The 23187-nt window shown below is 43.1% G+C and overlaps 1 protein-coding gene across 2 annotated transcripts in view; it reads left to right on the top strand.

Moving 5' to 3' along the window:
* The window catches only part of KCNU1 (potassium calcium-activated channel subfamily U member 1), a 112607-nt gene extending 90095 nt beyond the window's left edge, over positions 1 to 22512 (top strand). For both annotated transcript variants that reach the window (XM_038746959.1, XM_038746958.1), the window contains 5 exons: positions 3085 to 3162; positions 8201 to 8340; positions 18037 to 18231; positions 20628 to 20740; positions 21917 to 22512. In XM_038746959.1, coding sequence (XP_038602887.1) covers positions 3085 to 3162; positions 8201 to 8340; positions 18037 to 18231; positions 20628 to 20740; positions 21917 to 22448 — 1058 coding nt within the window. In that variant the 3' untranslated portion in view covers positions 22449 to 22512. The remainder of the gene's footprint in view (positions 1 to 3084; positions 3163 to 8200; positions 8341 to 18036; positions 18232 to 20627; positions 20741 to 21916) is intronic.
* Positions 22513 to 23187: the final 675 nt, after the last annotated feature.

The following is a 23187-nucleotide window of genomic DNA, read 5'->3' as shown; positions in this document are numbered from 1 at the left end:
CTAGCCTTCCTCTGAACAATCAGGGAAAGCCACTGCTGAAGGTGCGATACTGGACTAAATGGCCATGCATTCACACATGTACGTGCGCGCGCACACACACACACACACGCACACAGACGCCTCACCCCAAAGTCGTAGCCTCTCCCCAGGTTTCCAGTATCTTCCTAAATGATCTGCTATCAACACTGATTTTTGAATGAAACCAGAGGGAAGGGGAAGAAAGGGAATGACATAAAGACTATCAGCAGCACATTCACTGCCCCAGGGTCACTAACAACCTCAGGCCTCATGGATTTTTTTTTCCAGTGAAACTTTAAGTTTTTCCAGTAATGCTCTAATTACTGCCCTGTCATGTCACAAAGAGAACAGGTTGGCAAACCTAGGTACTGAACTAAATAATCTGTGGCATAATCTAAACATATAACGGTAATTAAGTCTGACAACTTAATATGCTACTGAAATTTAAATGTACAGTAGTAATCTACAATTAAGCAATCTTTTGTAATAGCAGCCTGCCAGCCTGTAAGATTTCAGGTATAGTACTGTGTACTATTTGGTAGCAAAAATATTGACATAAGGAAAATGTATCCAGGCTATGATCTGACATATTCAAATTAATCAGTACAGAACATGAAAAGGTAGAATAAAGGCAGTAATTTTTTTTTATCCTTCGGCTGGCATTGCAAGCAGATGTTTAAAGCTGTCATCATAGCATTTAATGATGTTTCAACATATTTCTGTCCTTTTCAGTGGCTTAGGTTCCTCATATTTGGTTTGGGGAATCAACGTAGCCTAAAAGAGACAAATATTCATCTCAAAACCTTCCCTACTGCAGTCTCCTTTCTGTCTTTGTCTTCAGTTCAAGTCTTTCCTGACTTGGGAGAAGCAATAAAAATGTCCACATTCTATCAGGCTAGGCTAGTGGAGAAATCCTGAGCTACAAATAGGAAAAACCGGAAAATTTGCCCCCAAATCCAATAACTTCCAGGACTCTATCGTAGATCATTTCTAATATGACAGTGTTGGCTTCAAGGTGCAGAAGAGAGAGTTGCCCAACCAGAGTGACCTTAGAAAGAAATTACAGTCTGAATCAAGAATAAAATATGGGAATTCTTGAATTAAGTTTCATGCCTAGACTCCAGTCCTCCCTTTTGCTGCTCAGAGTATAGTTCCTTGAAGGAGCGAGTTGACCAGTTGCAAGAGGTACTAATTCTTTCTGAGAGAAGAGGAAAGGATCAGAGGGGAAGAACTAATTATTCATCAATTCAATCATATTTATTGAACACTTACTGTAGGTAGAGCACTGTACTCAGTGCTTGGGAGAGTACATTACAACAGTAAACAGCTATATTCCCTGCCCACAATGACCTTACACTCTAGAATGGGGAGACAGACAGCAATACAAATAAATAAAATAAAATTACAGATATGTACATAAGTGCTTTGGGGCTTGAAGAGGGGAAGACAAAGGGAGCAAGTCAGGCTGACACAGAAGGAAGTGGGAGATGAGGAAAAATGGAGCTAAGTCTGGGAAGACCTCTTGGAGGAAATGTGCTTTCAATAATGCTTTGAAGGTCAGGGGAGAAGTTGTTGAATTGAGGATAAAGGGCATTCCAGGATAGAGGTGGGATGTGGGCTAAGGGTTGGCAGCAAGACAAGTGAGATTAAGGCACAGTGAGAAGGTTTGCACTACAGGAGTGAAGTGTGTGGGCTGGGTTGTAGAAGGAGAGAAGCGAGGTAAGATAGGAGGGGGCAAGGTGGGGCAGTGCTTTAAAGCCAATGGTGAGGAGTTTTTGTTTGATGCAAAAACAAAATGAGCAACCCCTGAAGTTTTTCCCAACTACTTATAGTTGGGAAGCTACCCACAGTACTCTAAAGACACAACCTCCAGATGCACAGTACATCAACATATGTTATGTCACCTTGCAGCATAATGGGACCATTGGAAAGAGCACAGGCCTGGCAGTCAGGAGCCCAGGGTTCTAGTCCTGACTCTGCCCCTTGCCTGCTCTGTGACCTTGGGCAAGTCACTTAAATTATCTGTGCCTCAGTTTCCTCATCTGTACAAATGAGGAAAAAATACCTGTTCTCTCAGACCATGAGCCTGGTGTAGAAGAGGTACTGTGTCCAACATGATTTTCTTCTTTCTACTACAGGGATTAGCCAGTGTTTGGCACATAATAAGTTTTTAATGAATGTTATTATTATTCTCATCATCATCATTATTGTGTCATCCAGGTATCATTTTTGCAGAGGTCTGACTGATTCCACTGTAATTTAGAGAATTTCTGCAGAGTACCATGATATCCTCAATTGTTTCAGAGTCATTGAGCTCCCCTCTAAGGTTCCTCTGAATATGGCCACTGCTTCAAAATCACATAATTCAGTGGCAGGAGCTAAGGAAAGGGGTGTCTTGACACTGACCAAAAAAAATATTGTACATAAAAGTGTCCAGTACTGAATCTTTTCTGGCCAGGGTTCAGATCAGCTGAAAACTCGGCTGTTGAGTGCAAAACTGAACAAACATCTACCTTATCTGAAGTCCTAGTTCCAAGATGGATGCCAGGGCAATGGTTGCAGGGAACACATCACATGACTTTCCAGCAGAGGACAGTCAAAAGGATGTCCACGCTTCTGGTTGGTGTTCCAAAGTCACAGGTGGGGTCCTTGTTCAGCCCCCTTTGTCTCTGTGCCCCGGCCTTTTATTTACCACTACCATGAAGTAAAAATAATCTGTGCAAATTGGCTTAGTGGGGTCTGCTGCCTGACAACATCATTCTGAACTGGCACTACCGCCCCACTGAGAATAATTATATTTTAGTTATGATGTCAATAAGCAACTCTCAGGAGAGCCTTTCCTTTTTATTCCTCTGAAGCACTGACTGAATAAAATGTACCTCAGAAAAAAGAATCAGAGACAAAACTTTCTAAATATAGGAAACAATTTGGGATTTGGGTATGACAGAAACATTATTAAGAGAAAGTACAAAGGTACATGGAGTGCTTTTCCATTCTATCGAGTCTGCATAGCATTGTTCCTGCACTTACCTCTTCTCCCCTTTTTATTATTGCCTGTTCCTTCAGATGCAACTGGCAGACAGAATCCATCCTATCATCAATCAGAGCAAGGTTATAAAAGGATCCCCATCCTAACAGAGCTGAGTAAGTTGTTGTTTGAGAACAAATTACACAGGAGGAATCTGTGTACTTCCTTAATGACACTTGGGCTTTTGCTAGGACAGGGTGGGACAGGACAGTAACACCAAGACAAGACCACCCTAGAGAAGATTGAGGTCTAAATTGGAACCGGCACCTGTGAAAGTAGTGATGTGGTGTATCAAGTGACCACACACAGTAGACCATAATAAATCCATCCTGAGGAAGGCTCTGTAAACCAATCTAAGCAATGAAAGAAGGGTTGTACTCATACTTGGGTCAAAAATGAGAAGCAGCATGGCCTAGTGGAAAGAGCCCAGGCGTGGGACTCAGAGGTTATGGTTTCTAATCCTAGCTCCACCACTTGTTTGCTGTGTGACCTTGGGCAAGACACTTCACTTATCTGAGCTTCAGTTACCTCATCTGTAAAATGGGGATTGAGACTGTGAGCCCCACATGAGACAGGGACTGTGTCCAACTTCATTTGCTCATATCCACCCCAGTGCTTAGAACAGCATCTGGTACATAGTAAGTACTTAACAATTATCATCATCATTATTATTATTTTTAGGTGATCCCCTTCTGTTATGAAATAATGAATACAGTGAATCTTGGGAGACACTTGAGCAGGTGACAAGACATGCAAGTCACCATGGACCCTGAAAATTTGGGGAATTACACATTCATGCATACCATGGGCTTTTGAGACTGAAACATTTATTAGTGATTCTTCATTTGGGGTGCAGCATACTTTAATAGTAATGGGTTATAAGGTGCTCTCATGCTACTTTCAGTTGTTCTCATCTCCAGTGTGTTTCAGTCAACTCCCTGGTTGAATATACATAGGTAGATAGCTAGATATAGAGATATATACAGTAAAGATGTTAATTGAGAATGGGTTGTAATGTATGCTGATTGGTAAAGAAAAAAAAAAGCAGTTTTCCTGTAGAGGGAGGGCATCCATTCAAGACATGTCTTCTCAGGGGACTGAAATGCTTATTTGCATTTAAGGCATCCTAGCAGCAGATTGTTCATCACATTAGAATGATGTGTCATAAGCCAGGCTCATTCATTTGTCTGTCTGATGCTGGAGTGTGGTAGGTTTGCATTGATGCTTATATGATTAGATAAAAGAATTACCACACAGGCAGTATCCCAGACCTTACGTGAACAGCCAATTGTGCCAGGGGAACTAGAGGGAGGTTACTGGTGACAAAGCAAGTGGTTGATGGAAGGGAGAGGAGGGATTAATTAACCAAAGCTCTCAAGCCCTTTATTGACAAAAAACCCTGAGATGAATTCTTAACATATTCCCCTATCCTGAGGAGAAAGAGACTTGGTGCAGGTGGATAAACTTGGTTAGAACCTATGGTTGTCTCCTTCAGTGAGAGGTAGGCAAAAAGGGGGCTGCTTTCTGAGATAGAGCATCTGGCAATAGGACTAAGCATTACATTACCCCTATCTGCTCCAATTCTGGAAAACAGGAGTCAGTTGATGGAAGTGGCTTTGCCTTTGGCCTTCTGCCAGATATAAACCAATCCATGGTATTTACTGAGCACTTAGACTGAGCAGAGCACTGTACTGTTTGGAGGAGTACAGTAAAGTTAATATCAATCCTTGCCATTAATCTAGCTGGGAAGACTGACACTAAAATGAATTACAGGTAGAGGGAAATAATAATAATTATGGTATTAAGCACTTACTATGTGGCAAGTATTGTAATAAACACTGGGGTAGATACAAGAGGATCAGGTTGAACCAGGCCTTATCCCTCATTGGGCTCAAAAGCAAAAGAGTTTAAAAATATTACATAAATGTTATGGTGGGCACATCAGGGCTGCAGTGGGAGACGATTGAGGTGAGCAGAAGGGAGAGAAATGATTGTGTTCCTTAAGACCAATGATCAGGTCCTTACGTTTCATTTAGGGAAGGATGATCAACTGCTGGAGGTTTTTGAGGAATGGGTAGATGTATGCTTAGCAACGTTTTAGAAAAATGAGGTGGACAGCAGGGCTGAGGCAGAAAGGTAGGTGAAAAGGTTGATGCAGTAATAATAATAATAATAATAATGGCATTTGTTAAGTGCTTACTATATGCCAAGCACTGTTCTAAGCACTGGGGGCATACAAGGTGATCAGGTTGTCCCACGTGGGGCTCACAGTTTTAATCCCCATTTTTCAGATGGGGTCACTGAGGCTCAGAGAAGTTAAGTGACTTGCCCAAGGTCACACAGCAGACATGTGGCAGAGCTGGGATTCAAACCTATGACCTCTGAAGCCAAAGCCTGTGCTCTTTCCACTGAGCCACCCAGTAGTTGAACTGGGTATAACATATGCTTAGGTCAGGAAGAGCAATGTGGATGGAGAGGAAGGGGTGGATTCTGAATATGCTGTGAACATAGAGCTAGCACAATTTGATGATTGGCATTATCCTGCACTCATCTCTCTTTCAAACCACCTATTCAGTCAAACCTGTGGGCTTATGAGAAGGGGAAGATGGTGGTTTTTGTTAACAGTCATAGGAAATTCGGAGGAAGAAGAGGTTTGGGATGGAAGATGAGTTATGTTTTGGATTTGTTGAGTTTGAGGCATCAGTGGGACATCCAAGAAGAAATGTCCTGATGTGGGTGAAATGCATCATTCCAAAGGAGTAGAGAGGTTGAGGCTAATGAGGTGTATTTGAGAGTCATAAGCACAGAGATGTTAGTTAAAGTACTGGGCATAGATGAGCAACCCCAAGCGAATGGATGTAAAAGGATAATAGAAGGGAACCAAGAATTGAGTCTTGAAGAACCCCCACAGCTAGGAGTGGAAGGCAGAGGTAGTAGGAGAAACAGGAGAGGACAGTTTCAGAGAAACCAAGATCAGACGGTGTTTCCACGAGAAAGGGTTCCTCTCTAAAATCCCCCCTTTCCTCTCCATCCAAACTGCTACCACTTAAATCCAAGAATTTATCATATTCCACTTTGACTATCATAACAGCTTTCTTACAGACATCCCTGCCTCCTGTCCCTCCCCACTCCAGTTCATAGTTCTCTCTGCTGCCTGGGTCATTTTTCTACAAAGATGTTCAGTCCTTGTTTCCCATCTCCTCCAATACTCCAGTGGTTGTCCATCCAACTCCACATCAAACAGAAAACTCATTACCATCAGCTTTAAGGCACTCCATTACCTCGCCAACTCATACCTCACCACTCTACTTTTCTACTACAACCCATCCCACACACTTCACTATTCTAATGCCAACCTACTCATTGTACCTCAGTCTCATCTATCTTGTGACCAATCTGTTTCCCACATCCTGCTCCTGGCCTGGGACACCCTCCATCTTCATATTCAACAGACAATTACTCTCCCCACATTCAAAGCCTTATTAAAGATACATCTCCTAAAAGAGACCTTCCCTGAATAAGCCCTCATTTCCTTTTCCTCCCACTCCCTTCTATGTCACTCTGATTTGCTCCCTTTATTCACTGCCCCCATCCCAGCCCGATATCTCTTATGTACATATCATTAATTCATTACTTATATTGATGTCTGTCTCCCCCTCTAGACTGTAAGCTCATTGTGAGCTGGGACTATTTTACCAACAGTGTTATATAGTTATGTCATACTCTCCCAAGCATTTAGTGCAGTGCCCTGCACACAGTAAGCACTCAATAAATATGATTGATTGATTGACTGATCTCTAACTGCTGAGGGCAAGCAGGATTAGGTGGGATTTGGCAAGGCGGAGGTTGTTGGTGACTTTGGAGAAAATAGTTTCAGTGGAGCAGAGGGGGCTTAAGCCAGATTGATGTAGGTTGGGGAGAGAGATGGAGTAGAGGAAAAGGGTGAAAATCTTTCAAAGGAGTGTTTTCTTATTGTTGTTGGCCGTGGTGATTTTCATTTGTAGTTAAGTGCTTAATATCTTCCAGGAACTCTACCAAGCACTGGGATAGATACACAATAATCACACTATAAATTCCCTCTAGACTGTAAACTTGCTGTGTGCAGGGAATGTGTCTTATTGTTGTATTGTACTCTCCCTAGCACTTAGTACAGTGCTTGCACAAAGTAAGTGCTCAATAAATATGATTGAATGAATGAATGAATGAAAGCTTGGACAGAGTTCCGGTCCCAAATAGGGTTCACAATCTAAGTTGGAAAGAGGAGAATTGAATCACCATTAACTGAAGCACAGAGAAGTAAAGTGATTTGCCCAAGGCCACATAGCAGATAAGTGACTGAGCTGGGATTAGAGCCCAGTTCCCCTGCCACTCAGGTTCTTGTTCTTTCCACTAGACCATGCTGCTTCTCTGGATAGGATATGAATAGTAGGAGAGAGATGAGGTGACAGCTGAATGATGCGATAGGGTTAACAGAGGGTTTCTTTAAAGACAGAAGAGATATAGGTTTGTTTGAAAGTGGAGAGGAATGTACCATTGGTGAGTAAGTGGTCAAAGAAGGCAGGGAGGGAGGGAAGGAGAGAATATGAATGGGCTCCAGTGTGTTAATAAGGTGCAAATGTATGGTGTCAGAGGAGGTAGATTTTGAGAGCAGACAGATCTCCTCTTGAGAAATGGCTGAGAAGGATGAGAGAATTAATAGGGGTAAGAGGAGCTGGGGAAGTGAAGCTGGATTGTTTTGTCGATGCAGTAGATGGCAAGGTCATCAGGAGTAAGAAGTGGGGATACGAGGGCACTGGGGATTTGAGAAAGTTGTCAGGAATAGTTGGTGTGGATATTGGAGAGTGCAAGGGAGGAGAAATATCGTTGCTAGGCAGGGGGGTGACTAGCGAGTATAAATTTAAGATGGATGAGGTCGGCCAGATGTCTGGATTTCCATCATCAGAGCAGGAGGTGAGGCTTTGTACTGTGGTTGTCATCCAGGACTACAAATCAGCTGTGTGAGACAAATGGAAAGACAGGGGAGCAAGGAAGTTGGTTTTGGTAGTGAGGGTAGGGTTGAGGGTGCGGAGAGTTAGGTTGTGTGCCTTTGGTCTTCCGAATATGGCAGTATCTATCACCTATCCTCTGTGGTTCCTGTTTGTCTTTCCCTTACAGAAAATCCATCCAATGTCCACTTTATTGAACAGCTTGGTGGCATGCATTCAGGAATCCCAGGAGCAAACTTGCATTTGAGCATCTCCTTCTCTACTGGCTCGGTCTTTTCAGACAGTTTTTTTGACTCACTGATGGCCACAGTAAGTATCACTGAAGACCAAACTTCTCATACAAGTTTTCTATTCAGGAGTAAGGTGGGTGGGCAAAGGTTAAACAAAAAGGGATATGGGTCTTTAGGGGCCTTGAGCTAACCTAGTACATCCTTCTTCTATTCCTTGTGAATTTTCCCCATAGCCATAGCTCTCTCTGAAGCATAGTCACAAGGAGGTTCTGTTCTTCTAAGAAGGCTGTTCAGGCACTGAATTCCAACCTTTTTTATTTTTGTCTTGAAGGCCTAAATTAGTAGCTGGAGAATTCCAGAATCACAAGTCCCCATTTCTTCCTAAGGAGATCCACCAATTTTGTAGTGGGTTTGGGTTCCTGAAACTCAACACAGGAGGAAAATTTGCCAAAGAATTAGGAACTTTTCCTCATCTCCAGGGTCTGAGAGAAATCAGAGTGGCCCCAAATAAAATCAGAAAGCGGGTAAAAGAGAAATGTAATACACTCTATTTCTCTTTTCAATCATTTGTTTTGTTGGGATTTCCTGAGACTGTTGAGCAGGAAGGAGATGCTAATTGTGTCTGCTATAAACATATGCTTGCTTCTTCTTCCCTGGTCATATGGGGAACACAGCAGGATGTGGAGAAATCCAGAAAGGTTGCCAGCATTGATAAACATAAACAGAGGCCATGCAGTTTGTGAACCAAAATGATTTAGGTAAACGATTTGCAAGGTTAGACAAAAGCACCCTCACTTATCCTGTTTTTGCATATACTCTCCTGGCCTATGTGGCCTACTTCATCATCATCATCATCAATCGTATTTATTGAGCGCTTACTGTGTGCAGAGCACTGTACTAAGCGCTTGGGAAGTACAAATTGGCAACACATAGAGACAGTCCTTACCCAACAGTGGGCTCACAGTCTTAAAGGGGGAGACAGAGAACAAAACCAAACATACTAACAAAATAAAATAAATAGAATAGATATGTACGAGTAAAATAAATAAATAGAGTAATAAATATGTACAAACATATATACATATATACAAATATACTACTTGATGATCAACCAGGCTTTGGGCACTGAGAAAATTCTTCCAAATTCTAGACAAACCTGACAGCAAGTAAAAAGGAGTTCACAAACTCTATTTCTTAAGGGTGTCAATGTGACTCATTGGCTAACTCATGAAAAGGCAAGTATGCAACTTTTGGCTTCAGTTGAGCTCTTTAAGACTGTACACAGTTTGGGCTTGAGAGGACAAAGCAGTATCACTGTGGGATTGCTTCCTCATAGCAATCTCCTGATTGGCCCATGGCCACCAATAATAAGTCCTGCAATCTCGTCGTTGTTTGAGATGCTCTCTGTCAAGGCTCTTTGAACAGCTTCAGAGATTGATGACTTGTTCCTTTCCTAATATCTGCATTAATGAGGACTTTCATGGGTCATTTATTTCCGTTCCCACAGGGAAACACTCTTCCTTAGCTTGAATCCTTACATCAGGGAACTAGCTTCTTTGAGTTGAAGGTGCCATCCTTTCTGGTGACAACTGCTCCCCCACATAAATGTGACATGGGGTATTTTGGGCAGAAAGAATGCATCCTAGCCCCTCAGTTTGAATCTATCTTGGGGATTCAGAGCTGAGCATCTTTCTCCCTTATCTCTGCCATTTGTCTCTGGTCTGAGCTTCAGCCAAGCCAGACCTAGTCCATACTGCACTCTTAAGATAATGAAATATTGCTTTGGTGGAAGCTTGAAATGAAATGAATAAATACACCGTAAATCTCCTAAAGGGATAAGCGGCCAGACTTAGCTGAAGTTGGAGAGAAATGAGAGAGAGTCAGGTCCGGTTACTTTCCCGAGGAGGCTTTGCTGTTCGGGAAAGTATTATAGTCCTGCTTGTCACTGATATGTCAATCAACTTGCCTGTAATTAATGACTATGGGTGTCAGGCAGAAGGTAACTTGAGAGGTAGCCTGACGTCTGCCAGGATAACATTTTAGCTGGGCTTAAGATCCCAGTTCAATCCAGAAATGTTAGCCATGCAGCTCAGTACTTCTACAGCTAAAGAGCCTTATATGAGAAGCGTTAGCCTGCACAAGCAGGAAATAACCTTAATGGGATACTTTTAGCTCCTTGACAAAGAGATGGGAAGGGCAGGGCCAGAGGACAAAGCAAAAAAAGAAATGTAGAAGGGGCACAAATTTTCCAGTGATCATTTGAACATACAGGAGAAATAGTGAGTCTTTCCCTAGTCTTCCTTCCTCCTCTACCCCTCTCACCCTCATTCAGGTGGAGGCCCCAGGTAGTGTTTGCAGCCATATTTGGTAACACTGCCAGAGGCAAAACTGATTTTGTACCTTGGAAGAGCACTGATTTTTCTTCCTTCTGCCCTCTTCCTATGTGGCTTCTTCAGCCTCAGAGTGAAGCAGAGATTGGGGTTCCAGAGTCTAGCTTGGCACAGTCTCTACCCCTGCCCCTTACAGTTGCTCCCCCCTACCCCCCCTCCACACCCCGCCCAGAGAAAAGGGAGGAAAGAAGTGAGGAAAAATGGATAGTCCAATCTGTATCCCAGAAAAAATGTAAAGAAACAGAAGCAAGCCTTGGCTAGCAAAGCTATGGGCCCCAGCCTGGGGCTGATTCTTCTAGCTATGCAGTTAACTCCAGGGCAGTCTCTAGGCAGAGATGATGCCTTTTACATTATGTGGTCCAAAACATTGCATCATTCACAGTGGACTAATCAGTCAAGGCTGCTACTGATGCTGATATAGCCCATCCCAAAATCCTCCAAAGAAGCAGGAACTGCAAGGACTTAAGCACCTAATGTGGGGTTAAATCATACTTCATTCAATCATATTTACTGAGAGCTTACTGTGTGTAGAGTACTGTACTAAGCACTTGGGTGAGTACAATATAACAATAAACAGACACATTCCCTGCCCACAGCAAGCTAATCCCAGCTCTGCCACTTGTTTTTTGTGTGACCTTGGGCAAGTCATTAAACTTCTCTGTGCCAAAATTACCTCATCTGTAAAATGGGATTAAGACTGTGAGCCCCATGTGGGACAGGGACTGTTCCCACCCTGATTATCTTCAATCTACCCTAGCTCTTAGTACAGAGTCAGGCATGTACTAAATGCTTCACAAACACCATTAAAGAAAAGAAATACCTTAGACACCCCCAAGATCCTATTTCCTAATCCTTGATCAGTATATCCACCCAAGAATAAGAACTCAGCCTGAAAAATGAGAAAGGTGGGAGGGGACTCTCATCTGTGACATTCCACGTAGTTTACATCTTTACCCCAGGATAATCATTTAACCTCCCCAACCAGAGACTTAAGGCATCTGCCTCTTCTGATCCCGTCTTCTGTTACTAGTTTTATCGCCACATTGTAAGATCTTCATTAGATCTAAACTCCTGGAGGGCAGGGATCATGTCTTCCAAATCTATTGTACCCAACCATGTGCTTAGTATATTACTTTTCACATGGTAAGCATTCGAGAAATACCACTGATTGATTGGGCATCTAAGTTTGATTTTCCTCAATAACATCCAAACCACTATTTATCCTAGCTAATGCATCCCAGGCTTTGTTTAGCATTTCCGGCTAGTTTATTTTTACCTTTAATTTGGCCTGAAAGTTCACAATCAAAGCCAAAAGATGTGGTTCCCTATATCCTGCCACTGACAGAATGGCAAAGCTGAAAACAGATGTGATGTCATCCAGAACAATTACCCTGTGGAAGTTGTAGGGGGGGTTAGTGTTGGACAAGAAAGCCAATGTCTGGTTCTCCCTAGGGATGATAGTTTCCCAACCATTGCTGCAAAATCTAAGGACCTCTCTTGGTCCCTGCACAGTGGAAATCCTTGTTTCATGTCTTCCCACCCTTTGAAGGCACAATTTGTTCCCCATTTAAATCAGGAATTTGCAAGAACTTAGTCCTACAAGTTGTTAATGGCAGAGATGTGAGTGTGAGTTACCCAAAGCTTGGGACTCACCTGTCCAGTGATGCCCTAAGCCCTCCTGAACCCCAAGGGCAAGGTGTCTTGGGTTGGGCACAAGAGAGTCACCATGACCCACAAGAGGACAGGGGCACAAAATGGACTAGGCACAACTTCCAATTCTGCCTGAATGGCTGAGGGGATCCTGGACACCCCTGAAATTCTGTCCAAGGGTCCAAGAAGGGTCCAGAATCCTGGGTATGGGGAAGAGGCCCCTAAACTGCTTCAAGCCAGCCCCCGAGGCGTCTCAGAAGCTATGCCCATTCCAACCTATGGACAAGCTCAGCAAGATATCAGTCATTAGATCATATTTATTGAGAACTTATTGTGTGCAAAGCACTATACTAAGCACTTGGGAGATAAAACCTAAACAAAGAAGATGTATATTGTGGTCACGTTCCTTCCTCTTGCCCTTACTGTTTAGTCCAGCAGTGTGTAATTGGGGGGTGACCTGAGCCCTCCCAACTTAAGCTGGATTCAGCTCATGGCCACCATGAAGCATCCCAAAGGCTCAAGACCTTTGACTAGAACTCACCCAAGACACGTGGCTTTGTAGAAAGAGCACGGACCTGGGATTTAGAAGGACTCGGAGTTCTAATCCCTGCTCTGCCACTTGTCTGCTGTGTGACCTTGGGCAAGTCACCTTACTTCTCTAAGCCTCAGTTACCTCAGCTGGAAAATGGGGATTAAGACTGTGAACCCCATGTGGGAAAGGGACTGTGTCCAACCTGATTAGCTTGTACCTACCCCAGCCCTTAGAACAGTGCCTGATTCCTAGTAAGTGCTTAACAAATATCATTATTATTAATATTTTTAATTCTACCAGAAACTGCCAGAGGCTCAGCACTACACAGACGTGCCTCAAGTCCCTAAACATGCAGAAGTTCTCAGACCAAAATGTCAGAGTGACTAGTGGGTTTATGTACAGTTATGTTTAGTGTCTCTTTTCTGCAACTGAGACTCCTTCAGTTCCTTAGTGAAGGAAAGCCTACCCAGTTAGGCCAAGAACTTCCTTCTGCCTCTAAATTCCTTCTGTAGCCAAGGGACCAGGCTGCAGGGCATTTGGGGACAGCTTGGAAATCTTCTGCAAATTGAAAAGTCCCACCTTACTTCAATTGTAGCTCTCCAGATGAAATGAAGATGTGCACAACACATTATCGGCCAGCTAACAGGAAGTAGAGAGGAAAACCCCGAGTCAGGGTGACATGAAAATCCCATTATTCCTCCCTGAACAGAATGCTTTTGATGTCCAAAGTGAAGAAACCCTATGTTAAGGAGCTAAATCCAGCACCATTAAATATGCAAAGCACAAATTTCCCCAGTGTCAGAGCCTTCCTGGGTAACCTTGGACTATCTACCCTTACTTTCAAAGGCTGAGTATTACTTTAACAGTATTATGCCCAATCACCCGACAATGTGCTCATATGTTCTTAAGAGGATTGCAGCTCAGCCTGGATTTAATAACTCTATTCATCTGGTTTTTGCCCCGAAATCTGCAGGGGTCAGATTCCAGGAGGCTGCTCCAGGGTTGAGGCAGAAGAAAGGAGGAGAAAATAAAAATTGGCCATGGGATCATTCATGAGAGACCTTGAGCAAAGGATTTAGGGGAGAGGAACTGATCCAACTCCCAAAACCCATTCTGTTGGGCCTTGGGGTCAGGAATCAGGTTGTTGTTCATGTCCGCATCCCAAACTGCATCTCTGCATATCGTTTACAAGGGATTAACAAGGAAAGGAGAAAGGACATGGCTGAGGGACTCAGTGGCCTAATGGACTGAGAAGTTTGACATAGAATGATGGAATAATTTGAATAACAAAGGCGATGTAATAATAGGATATATTGAGCAGTCTCCGACAACTAGAGCCTGTACAGGCTGTGACATGTTGGGATCACCCCAGATCCTCCAGCTAAGAAAAGAGAACCAATGTGACCTTGATGGTAGAGCATGAGCCCGGGAGTCAGAAGGACCTGGATTCTAATTCCTTCTCTGCCACTTGTCTGCTGTGTGACCCTTAGGCAAGTCACTGTTCTCTGTGCCTCAGTTACTTTTTTTAATGGCATTTGTTAAGCGCTTACTATGTGCCAAGCACTGTTCTAAGCACTGGGGTAGATACAGGGTAATCAGGTTGTACCACATGGGGCTCACACTTTTAATCCCCATTTTACAGATGAGGTAACGGAGGCACAGAATAGTGAAGTGACTTGCCTAAGGTCACACAGCAGACAAGTGGTGGTGTGGGTTTAGAACCCATGTCCTCTGACTCCCAAGCCCATGCTCTTTCCACTAAGCCAATTTACTTCATTTGTAAAACGGGGATTAAGACTGCAGCTCCATGTGGGACATAGAATGTGTCCAACTTGATTAGCTTGTAACTACCCCAGCACTTAGTACAGTATCTGGTACACAGTAAGCACTTAAAAAATAATATAAAATTAAATTAAAATTCCCAAGGTCATGGAAAAAAAGAGAGAGCTCCTGGGGGCCTGATGTCCCTTGAGATTTTTCCTTCAAAGGACAGAAACAGAATTTAGAAGACCACAACTGATACACAAAAGACTCACTTCCTGATTTCACTGCTACCACCCAATTGTTTTTGTAATACACTCCTGAACGCCAAGGGGAACTTTGGGAGTTCCACCACACCCTCTTCTAGAGGCTGCTCTATGGACTTGCAGTGTCACAAGCAACTTGTAGCATTCTGTTTCCAGGTTGCAGGTTTTCCAGGCCCAAATCCAAAAAATCTCATTTTTCTACCTCTGATTTATACCATAAGAAATTATCTTACCTTGCTGCTCCCTTTCTTCCAATCCTCATATGATTTATTCCCCCTAATTATCTAGGTGAGGTTCAGCAAATAAATGATTAATCTATTCTGCCTATTATTTTAGCTAGCAACTGTTTCTCTCTAGGTTAATGAGATTTCCTTTGAGGAAGTTTTCCCAGGATTTTGGCTTTTGTTTCTTAAGTCATCATACCTAGGTGTTTTTTTCCAAATAATCAAACAATAGTATTTATTGAGCAGTATTTGCAGAGCACTAGAAGCAGGCTCGCTAAGGTGAAAGAGCAGGAGCCTGGGAGTCAAAAGACTTGGGTTCTTATCCCAGCTCAGTCACTTGTCTGAAATGTGACATTGGGCAAGTCTATTACTTATTTTCTGGGCCTCAGTTTCCTCATCTGCCAATGGGAATTCAATACCTGTTCTCCCTCCTACTGAGACACTGAGCCCCACTGGGACAGGATTGTACCCAACTCAATAATCTTGTATCTAACCCACTGCTCAATATAGGGTTCAGCATATAGGAAGTGCATAACAAATAGCACTATTATTATTATTATGCACTTGAAAGAGAGTAACAGGTTAAGTAGACATGCTTGTCATCCTTTAGAAACTCCAGCTGGGGAGACAAAGCACTAAAAGGATTTGAAGACAGGAAGAAGAAAGACAAGGAGCTATATACCCGAGCTAGTTCTCTGGGAATGGGTATATAAGATATTGTCACAAGTACTGCAGGAGTTTGTGAGCACTTAAGTGCTTAGCTGGTGGAAATGCTGGAGTGTCAGTTGGGGGAATGTAACCTGAGATGAATAGAAATTAATTGAGGAAGACCTCCTGGAAGAGATTTTATTCAGAAGGGCTTTAAAGATGGAAAGGGATGTGGTCTGTCAGAGTTGAAGTGAGAGTGATTTTCAAGAAGGAGAGGATCATTAGATTGTTGGTAGGAGAACCAGTGTGATCATAATTGATAGAGCAAGGGTCTGGGAGTTGGAAGGAGCTAGGTTCTAATCCCTGCTTTGCCATCTGTCTTCTGTGTGACCTTGGACAAGTCACTTCATTCTCTGTGCCTCAGTTACCTCATCTGTAAAATGGGGCAAAGTCTGTGGGCCCTATGTGGGACATTATCTATGTCCAAACTGATTAGCTTGTGTCTACTCCAACACTTAGTACAGTGCCTGGAACATAGTGAGCGTTTAACATATGGTATTAAAAAAGAGAGGCAAAAATGAGGCTTCTTGTCTTGACCTATGCTGTTGAGTCATTTCTGACCCATAGAGACACCACAGACATATCTCTCCCAGGACACCCAGCTCTCCATCTGCAATCGTTCTGGTAGTGTATCCATAGAGTTTTCTTAGTAAAAATACATAAGTGGTTTACCCTTGCCACCGTCCATGGAGTAAACTCGAGTCTCCGCCCAAAATGAGCCTTAGGTATCAGACTAACATGAGAAGAACAAAGAGTGTGACCTGGGTGAAGTGGAAGACGACAGTGGATAGAGAGGATGGAGAGAGCTGAAGTACCATAAAGTCAAGGATGCAGAAACGTCTTGGGCAGCCAGGGTAGGTTTTCGAGGAGTGAAGAGACAAGTGTAAAATGGGATTTTGGAAAAATGATCTGAGCAGCAGAATGAAATATTGACTGGAGAGGTGAAGCAGGGAGATCAGTGAGGAGGCTGATGTAGTAGGTAAGCTAAAACTAATCGGTGTCCTAATCAATGCCTGCTTTCCTGTCTAGAAAATTCCCTTCTTTTCCCAAGCCTTTTGGATTTCTCTTCCCACCCTCCATCTATCTCACTACCGATCCTTTGTTCGTGTCCTTCCTCAGTCCTGGAACTCCCTCCCGCTTCAAATCCAACACTCCAACACTCTTATCCAGCTTCAAAACCTTCCTAAAAATTGAATCTTCTCAGAGACCTTCCCTGACTAAGCCCTTAAATTTCCCCATCCTCTGCGTCAACTATACACTTGGCTATGTACCTCTTAAGCACCTTGATATCCACCCCAGCCCCTCAGCACATATGTAAATATCCTTTTACTCTAGGTCCCCTATCTCTAATTTATTTTAATATTCGTCTCCCAAGGATATGTGTTTATCAACTCTATTATAATGTACCTTCCCAAGTGCTTAGTAGAGTGTGCTGCACCCAATAAACACTCAATAAATGCCGTTAATAATTTGTTGATCAAGGGGCATCTTGGCTTCAGTGTGCAGACAGGCAGGTAGGAAGAAGAAGAGCAGAAGCTGTTTTCGTGGGCAGCTTTCCTGCAAGTGAGGAACCAGGGACTGCAGGATAGGAAGAAGCAACCCAGCACCCAATGATGGTACCAAGGAGAGGGAGAACTAAAGACTGACAGCCAGCTGGGGTACAGGCAAGAAATCAGTTGAAGTCATCAGGTGGCAGTTTGGGGCTTCCCTGCAGTTGGGACATGGATGAGGGATGACCCATAAAATGATGGTAGTGAGCAGGGAGAGCGTTATAACCACAATGAAGATAGAGACATGGACTGGTTAACAGGGCATAGAACTCAAGTGGATCTGAGCTTGACACAGAGATCCTAGAAGCCTGTGGTTCTTTCGTCCAACCTCTGAGAATTGTAGACCCTCTATTTTGACAGTTAAAGGAGAACCACCAGACTGGAAGGGAGCCAGCCCCATCAAGAAAATGCCTGAAACTCACTTCAGGGGGTTGTTGCAATGTCCATTGGTTCAACAGGCTACCAGACCTGAACAGTAATTCAGTCCTCTCCATTACAAGTTTGGAAAAAATTTTGTAAGCCTTGTTCCTGGAATCCTCTTCAAATCAGTATAGACCCAACCCTGGGAAATCATGTGAAGAAACACTGCCCATTAGGTGGGTTTGGAAAAACTGGGCCTTTACCACTTCTAATCTCAGTATTTTCATTGTTAGCCCCTTTGACCCATCCTTGCAGTCTCTGCTTTGTTTTCTAGGCTTACTATAACTACCACATCTTGGAGTTACTCCAGATGCTGGTGACTGGAGGGAGGAGTGCACAGCTAGATCTGCAATGGGAAAAAGACAAGCACAAAGATCAAAGTGACAATGAAGTGTTATTCTTGACTGGGAGAGCAAGGTGTAAGCTGGAACTCCTGTCTTTGAGCCATTCACTCTTATTGGACCTTGCTGTAAGTACCTCCTTTTACCTTGTCATTTCCTGCTTTTACCCTTAAGAACTTAAGGCTTTAAGTTCTGGTGTAACAGAGGGGTCTTTACGTGATCTATTGCAACCGTGGCCAAAAGCTCAGGATGGAAAAACAAATAGGATTGAGTTTCTAAAACAAAGTTCATATTTTCCAGTTCCTCACTCTGTTCCCATCATTTTGTTGTATGGAATTCAGTGGGAAAACAAATCTTACACTCTCAAGCCCAGGAAGTATTGAGTTGGGAAAGGCAAACAGAAGAAACCAGTCATTGCAGGTTTTCAGCCCAGTGAAAGTTATTTGCAAGCAAAGCCTTTAAAGCAGCATTAGAACAGGCCAGGGTGAAAACTCAGCAATCCTGTCTGGGCAATCCTTATTGCTTTGGTTTTAAATGACACAGTAACTCCACCTAATCAATCATATTTATTGAGAGCTCGCTGTGTGCAGAGCACTGTACTAAGCACTTGGAAGAGTATAAAAAAGGAGTTGGCAGACCCGATCCCTGCCAATAGTGAGTTTAGAGTCTAGAGGGAAAGATAAGCATTAATATAACTAAGTTATGGATATGGACATAAGTGCTGTGGGGCCGAGGAAAGGGTGAATAAAGAAAGGAGGCAAATCCAAATGCAAGGGTTATACAAAAAGCAGTGGGAGAAGAGAAAATGAGGGCTTATTCAGGGAGAGTGCCACAACTGCCTCTGTGTTCTACCCTTATTCAATAAGAGCTGAGCCATTTTAAATTATTACAGCTTGGCTAAATAAGCGAAGTTTCCCCGGATGAATAATGAAGACTTCAGAACTAAGCACCTTCATGGAGGAATTAAATTACAATGCAAGTGGTTTGCATGGTGCCACTCGTACGGTTGTCCCTGCCAGACTTTGATCCTCTTGGGCAGTGGATGCAAGAGAGGAGACAAATGGAGGCACAACACATCGCGATATGCACACAAGAATTTTCTCTACAAAGCCTATTTACAACCCAAGTGACCATGGCAAAATTCTGTTGCTCTGCCATAGACTAGGAGAAGGTCACCAGGGGACACCACTGCAGTAGTCACTGTGGTCCTCAGTCCCCATGTTAGATGTTTTCAGAATTCCTACTGAGCCTGTTCAACATACAGGATGCCTCAAGTGGTTCTTCAGTCAGAAACCTTTCCCGCTGGTGGCACAGTCTGAGAGGCATTCATTCCCCTACTTGTAGGAAGCAGTGTGGCTCAGTGGAAAGAGCACAGGCTTTGGAGTCAGAGGTCATGGGTTCAAATCCTGGCTCTGCCACTTGTCAGCTGTGTGACTTTGGGCAAGTCACTTAACTTCTCTGTGCCTCAGTTACCTCATCTGTAAAATGGGGATTAAGACTGTGAGCCCCCCATGGGACAACCTGATCACCTTGTAACCTCCCCAGTGCTTAGAACGGTGCTTTGCACGTAGTAAGCACTTAATAAATGCCATTATCATCATTATTATTATTATTGTAGCTGTTTCACAACACTCCCACCTCCCCATCACCTGTGTTGAGGTTGGATATTGCTGGGGAAGGAAGCGGGGAGGTAGAAATGCAGCAGAGCCACGATCACTGGGTATATTTTATTGGGCAAAGTAAAAATAATAATAATAGTATTTAAGTGCTTACTACATGCCAAGCACTGTTCTACGTGTAATGCAGAACTTACTCTTTCTTCCTCTTGTGTCTCCTTTTGCACTTTGGGCCAATGCAAACTCTTGTACTTTTTGGAGATTGGAGCCCTAAACTGAAAGCAAAATTCTCCATCATCCTGGTTCTTGATCTTGGCTTTGAAGATTGGTCTGTCATGGTTGCCCTGAAATTATTGTTATCATGGAAAAGACCAGCTTAAAACTTGTTGTGGTATCAGGAGTAGACATTGATCCCATTTTCTCCCCTCCCCTGGCATGTTCCTTGATTCTTCCTCCAATCTCTAAATCACCAGGCACTATGCAGACTTGGCAATTGAAAGACGCTTTCTGTTACTTGGGCTAATTTAGCAGGCTTGTCTTTTCATTGTCTCTTTCATTCAGCCTCAATGAGCCAGCTAGGATTTTGGTGTAACAGGTCATGGGGTAAAGACTTGGTCCCTTTGCAGACATTCATTAAGTACTTTGAAAACAAAATTTCCCAACTTGTTGATGGCTTTAGCTTTGGTCTAATTCCTGGTGGTAAAAACCACAGTGGTTTGCACAAGGGTTCTTGAAAGAGGCAGAATATAAGATGACCAAGATTAGACTTTCCAAACCAACCATTAAATAAATTAATAACCAAGCCACTTGTACCTGTCACCATGGAAGTTAGAGGAAGCAGCCTTCAGACGGTCCAAAGATCCACTGGCCAAACCTGCTTAGTTGGACTTTTTTTCTTTCCTTCCTAGGAATGCGAGACCTTCGGACAACTGTTCTGCAGTGCCCTGGATACATTTGGAATCCTTTGTCTCGGGCTGTACCGCCTGATAGACAATGCAGAATGCAATCCTCTACAGAAAAGGGGAGTATGCTGCTTTTGAAAGGGTCAGGGACCCCACTGGTCACACAAGGAGAGATGAAATCCACTTTTTGCCAGGCAATGTCAACCTAAAAGCTGGCATTTGGAAAAACATGGGGGGATGATGATAATAATGATAATAATAATAATAATATTTGTTAATCCCTTACTATGTGCTAGCACTTTACAAAGCGCTGGGGTGGCTACAAGCAAATCAGGTTGGACAGAGTCCCTGTCCCACGTGGGGCTCACAGTATCCATCCCCAGTTAACAGATGAGGCCCAGAGAAGTGAAGTGACTTGCCTAAGGCTACCCAGCAGATAAGTGGCAGAGTCAGGATTATAACCCGTGACCTTCTGACCCCCAAGCCTGTGCTCTATCCACTTCACCATGCTGATGTAAGAGTTAGTGACCCTGGTTAGGACATAGTGTGGTAGGAAATGGAAAAGTTCCTCCCTGAGGGCCCATAATGGGCTCTGCCAGCCCTCATCAGTTGGGCTGCTCCTGGGTTAGGATTCCTTCCTAACCAACATCTACAAGGCCTCACTGAAGCGGTGGTTTGTTTCATCAGAAAAGAGACAGTCAGATGCTCAGTCAAGTACTCTGATGATGCAATCTGATAGCAATGTCCTCCCCTGGGAAATATGTGTCAGACAATATAACTTTTGTTTCCTGGAAAAAAAAATAGCCTAGAATTTCTTCCCATTGCCAGAGGAAGCTGTTTAAAGTTTGGGTTGCAATCCCTAAAATGGGGCAGTTGGCCAAGTAGGCTTACCTCAGTTGAAGTCCATTTTGGACAACCCAAAAGGAACCATCAAGTCTAGTCCCAAACACTGAAAACATTTTCTCCAGTTCAGGGTGATCCAACATGGGCCCTCAAATGTACCTCAGGACAACCCACTTCTCAGAAAGCCCTGTCAGCGCTAGAAACCACACCCAAGTTTGGAATGGAAAATTAAGGAAAAAAAAAGATGAGTGAATATTTTTTGTAATTTTTTTCAGTTCAAACCTTGGGGACTCCTTGAAATGCCAATTAGTAGAGCTTGCTGATGACTTTCAGGGTTGAAAAAGATTTTCTTACTTCCATCAGACACTGTAGGAGTCCATATAATTCCTTTCCTTGGCCCCAGCCCATTTCCACTGTATGAAATTATTTCTGGGGTGTTTTGTTTTTTGCAGGTTTGTGATTTCTCGGCCTCCTAATGATTTTGAACTGCTTGCCACTGACCACCTTTTTTGTGCCATTCCACTCAGCATCGCACATTACACTAAAATGACTTATGATCCCCAGCAACGACTGGACTCCCTAAGCCTGCAAGGGAGTCCATTAACTAGGAAATATTCCCCAACATCCCTTGAGTTTCCAGCTCCAAAAAGAAAGTCGAAGACCTCTACCTCTTTTGACAGAAAATCCTTCAAGTCAATGTCTTCAGTGTTGAGGCAGAGTGGGAAAGAAGCCAAGGATCCTTATTCGATGTATCAGAATCAAATCCTTTGTACTGTAAATGAACAGGATACTGATGATGTTGATTCTACAAGTTTATCAGTAACAACTGCACCAGACATCGAGGAAATCAGTTCTAAGGACCAGGAGTTTTCAATGTCAAGCTATAAAGAAACCAAAGGAAGCATTCCAGGTGGCAGTGAACAAATACCTAAATCTCCAAAATCAGCATCTAACACACAGTTAAAGGACAAAACCATAGTGTAAATCACTCAACTGGATATTACTTTCAAAATAAATGTAATCTTGAGGGCTCTGGAATGAGAGTTCATTGCTATCTGTTTCCTAAGTTCAGGATGCTGTAAATTAAACTGTGTGCCTACATTGCCTGTTTCACCATCCTTTTCAAACTCAATATTCTCCTATATCACTCACTGAGATTGGAGTATCTACTATGCACAGAGCAATGTACTAAGTGCTTGGAAGAATATAATAAAATAGCAAGACATGATTCCTACCCTAAATGCTGAGACAGACATGAAATAATAAATGAATGGTATTTTCTGAGTACCTAATGTGTGCAGAGCACTGTTCTAAGCTCTTGGTAGAGTACAACATGAGTTGTATTAAAGTTAGGTGGAAAGAGAGAATGAAAAGATAAATATGTGGATTAGTATTATTAGCTTTGAATATGTATAGAAATGCTCTGACAATCTGATGTGTGGATAAGTGGGATAAAAGTTCTGAGGCAGGGAGAAGAAAAATTAATTGGGGAAGGCTTCTTGGAGGAGGCAGGCTTTTGGGCAACGTTTGGAGATGGGGGTAGCTGTGGTCTGGCAGATTTGGAATGGGAGCAAGGGATTGAAGGTGGAAGAGACAAGAATGGGACACACTGAGTAGGTTAGTTAGAGGGGAATGAAGAGTGCAAGTTGGGTTGTAGAGGAAGAAAAGAGTGGATAAATAAGAGGCTTGCCTAAAATCTAATTGGATCGTTGGCTGGGGGTTT

The sequence above is a fragment of the Tachyglossus aculeatus genome, chromosome 5 (genome assembly GCF_015852505.1).
Source record: "Tachyglossus aculeatus isolate mTacAcu1 chromosome 5, mTacAcu1.pri, whole genome shotgun sequence".
NCBI classification, from domain to species: domain Eukaryota; kingdom Metazoa; phylum Chordata; class Mammalia; order Monotremata; family Tachyglossidae; genus Tachyglossus; species Tachyglossus aculeatus.
The sequence above is the reverse complement of the archived record's forward strand: the minus strand, read 5'-3'. Positions and strand labels throughout refer to the sequence as shown.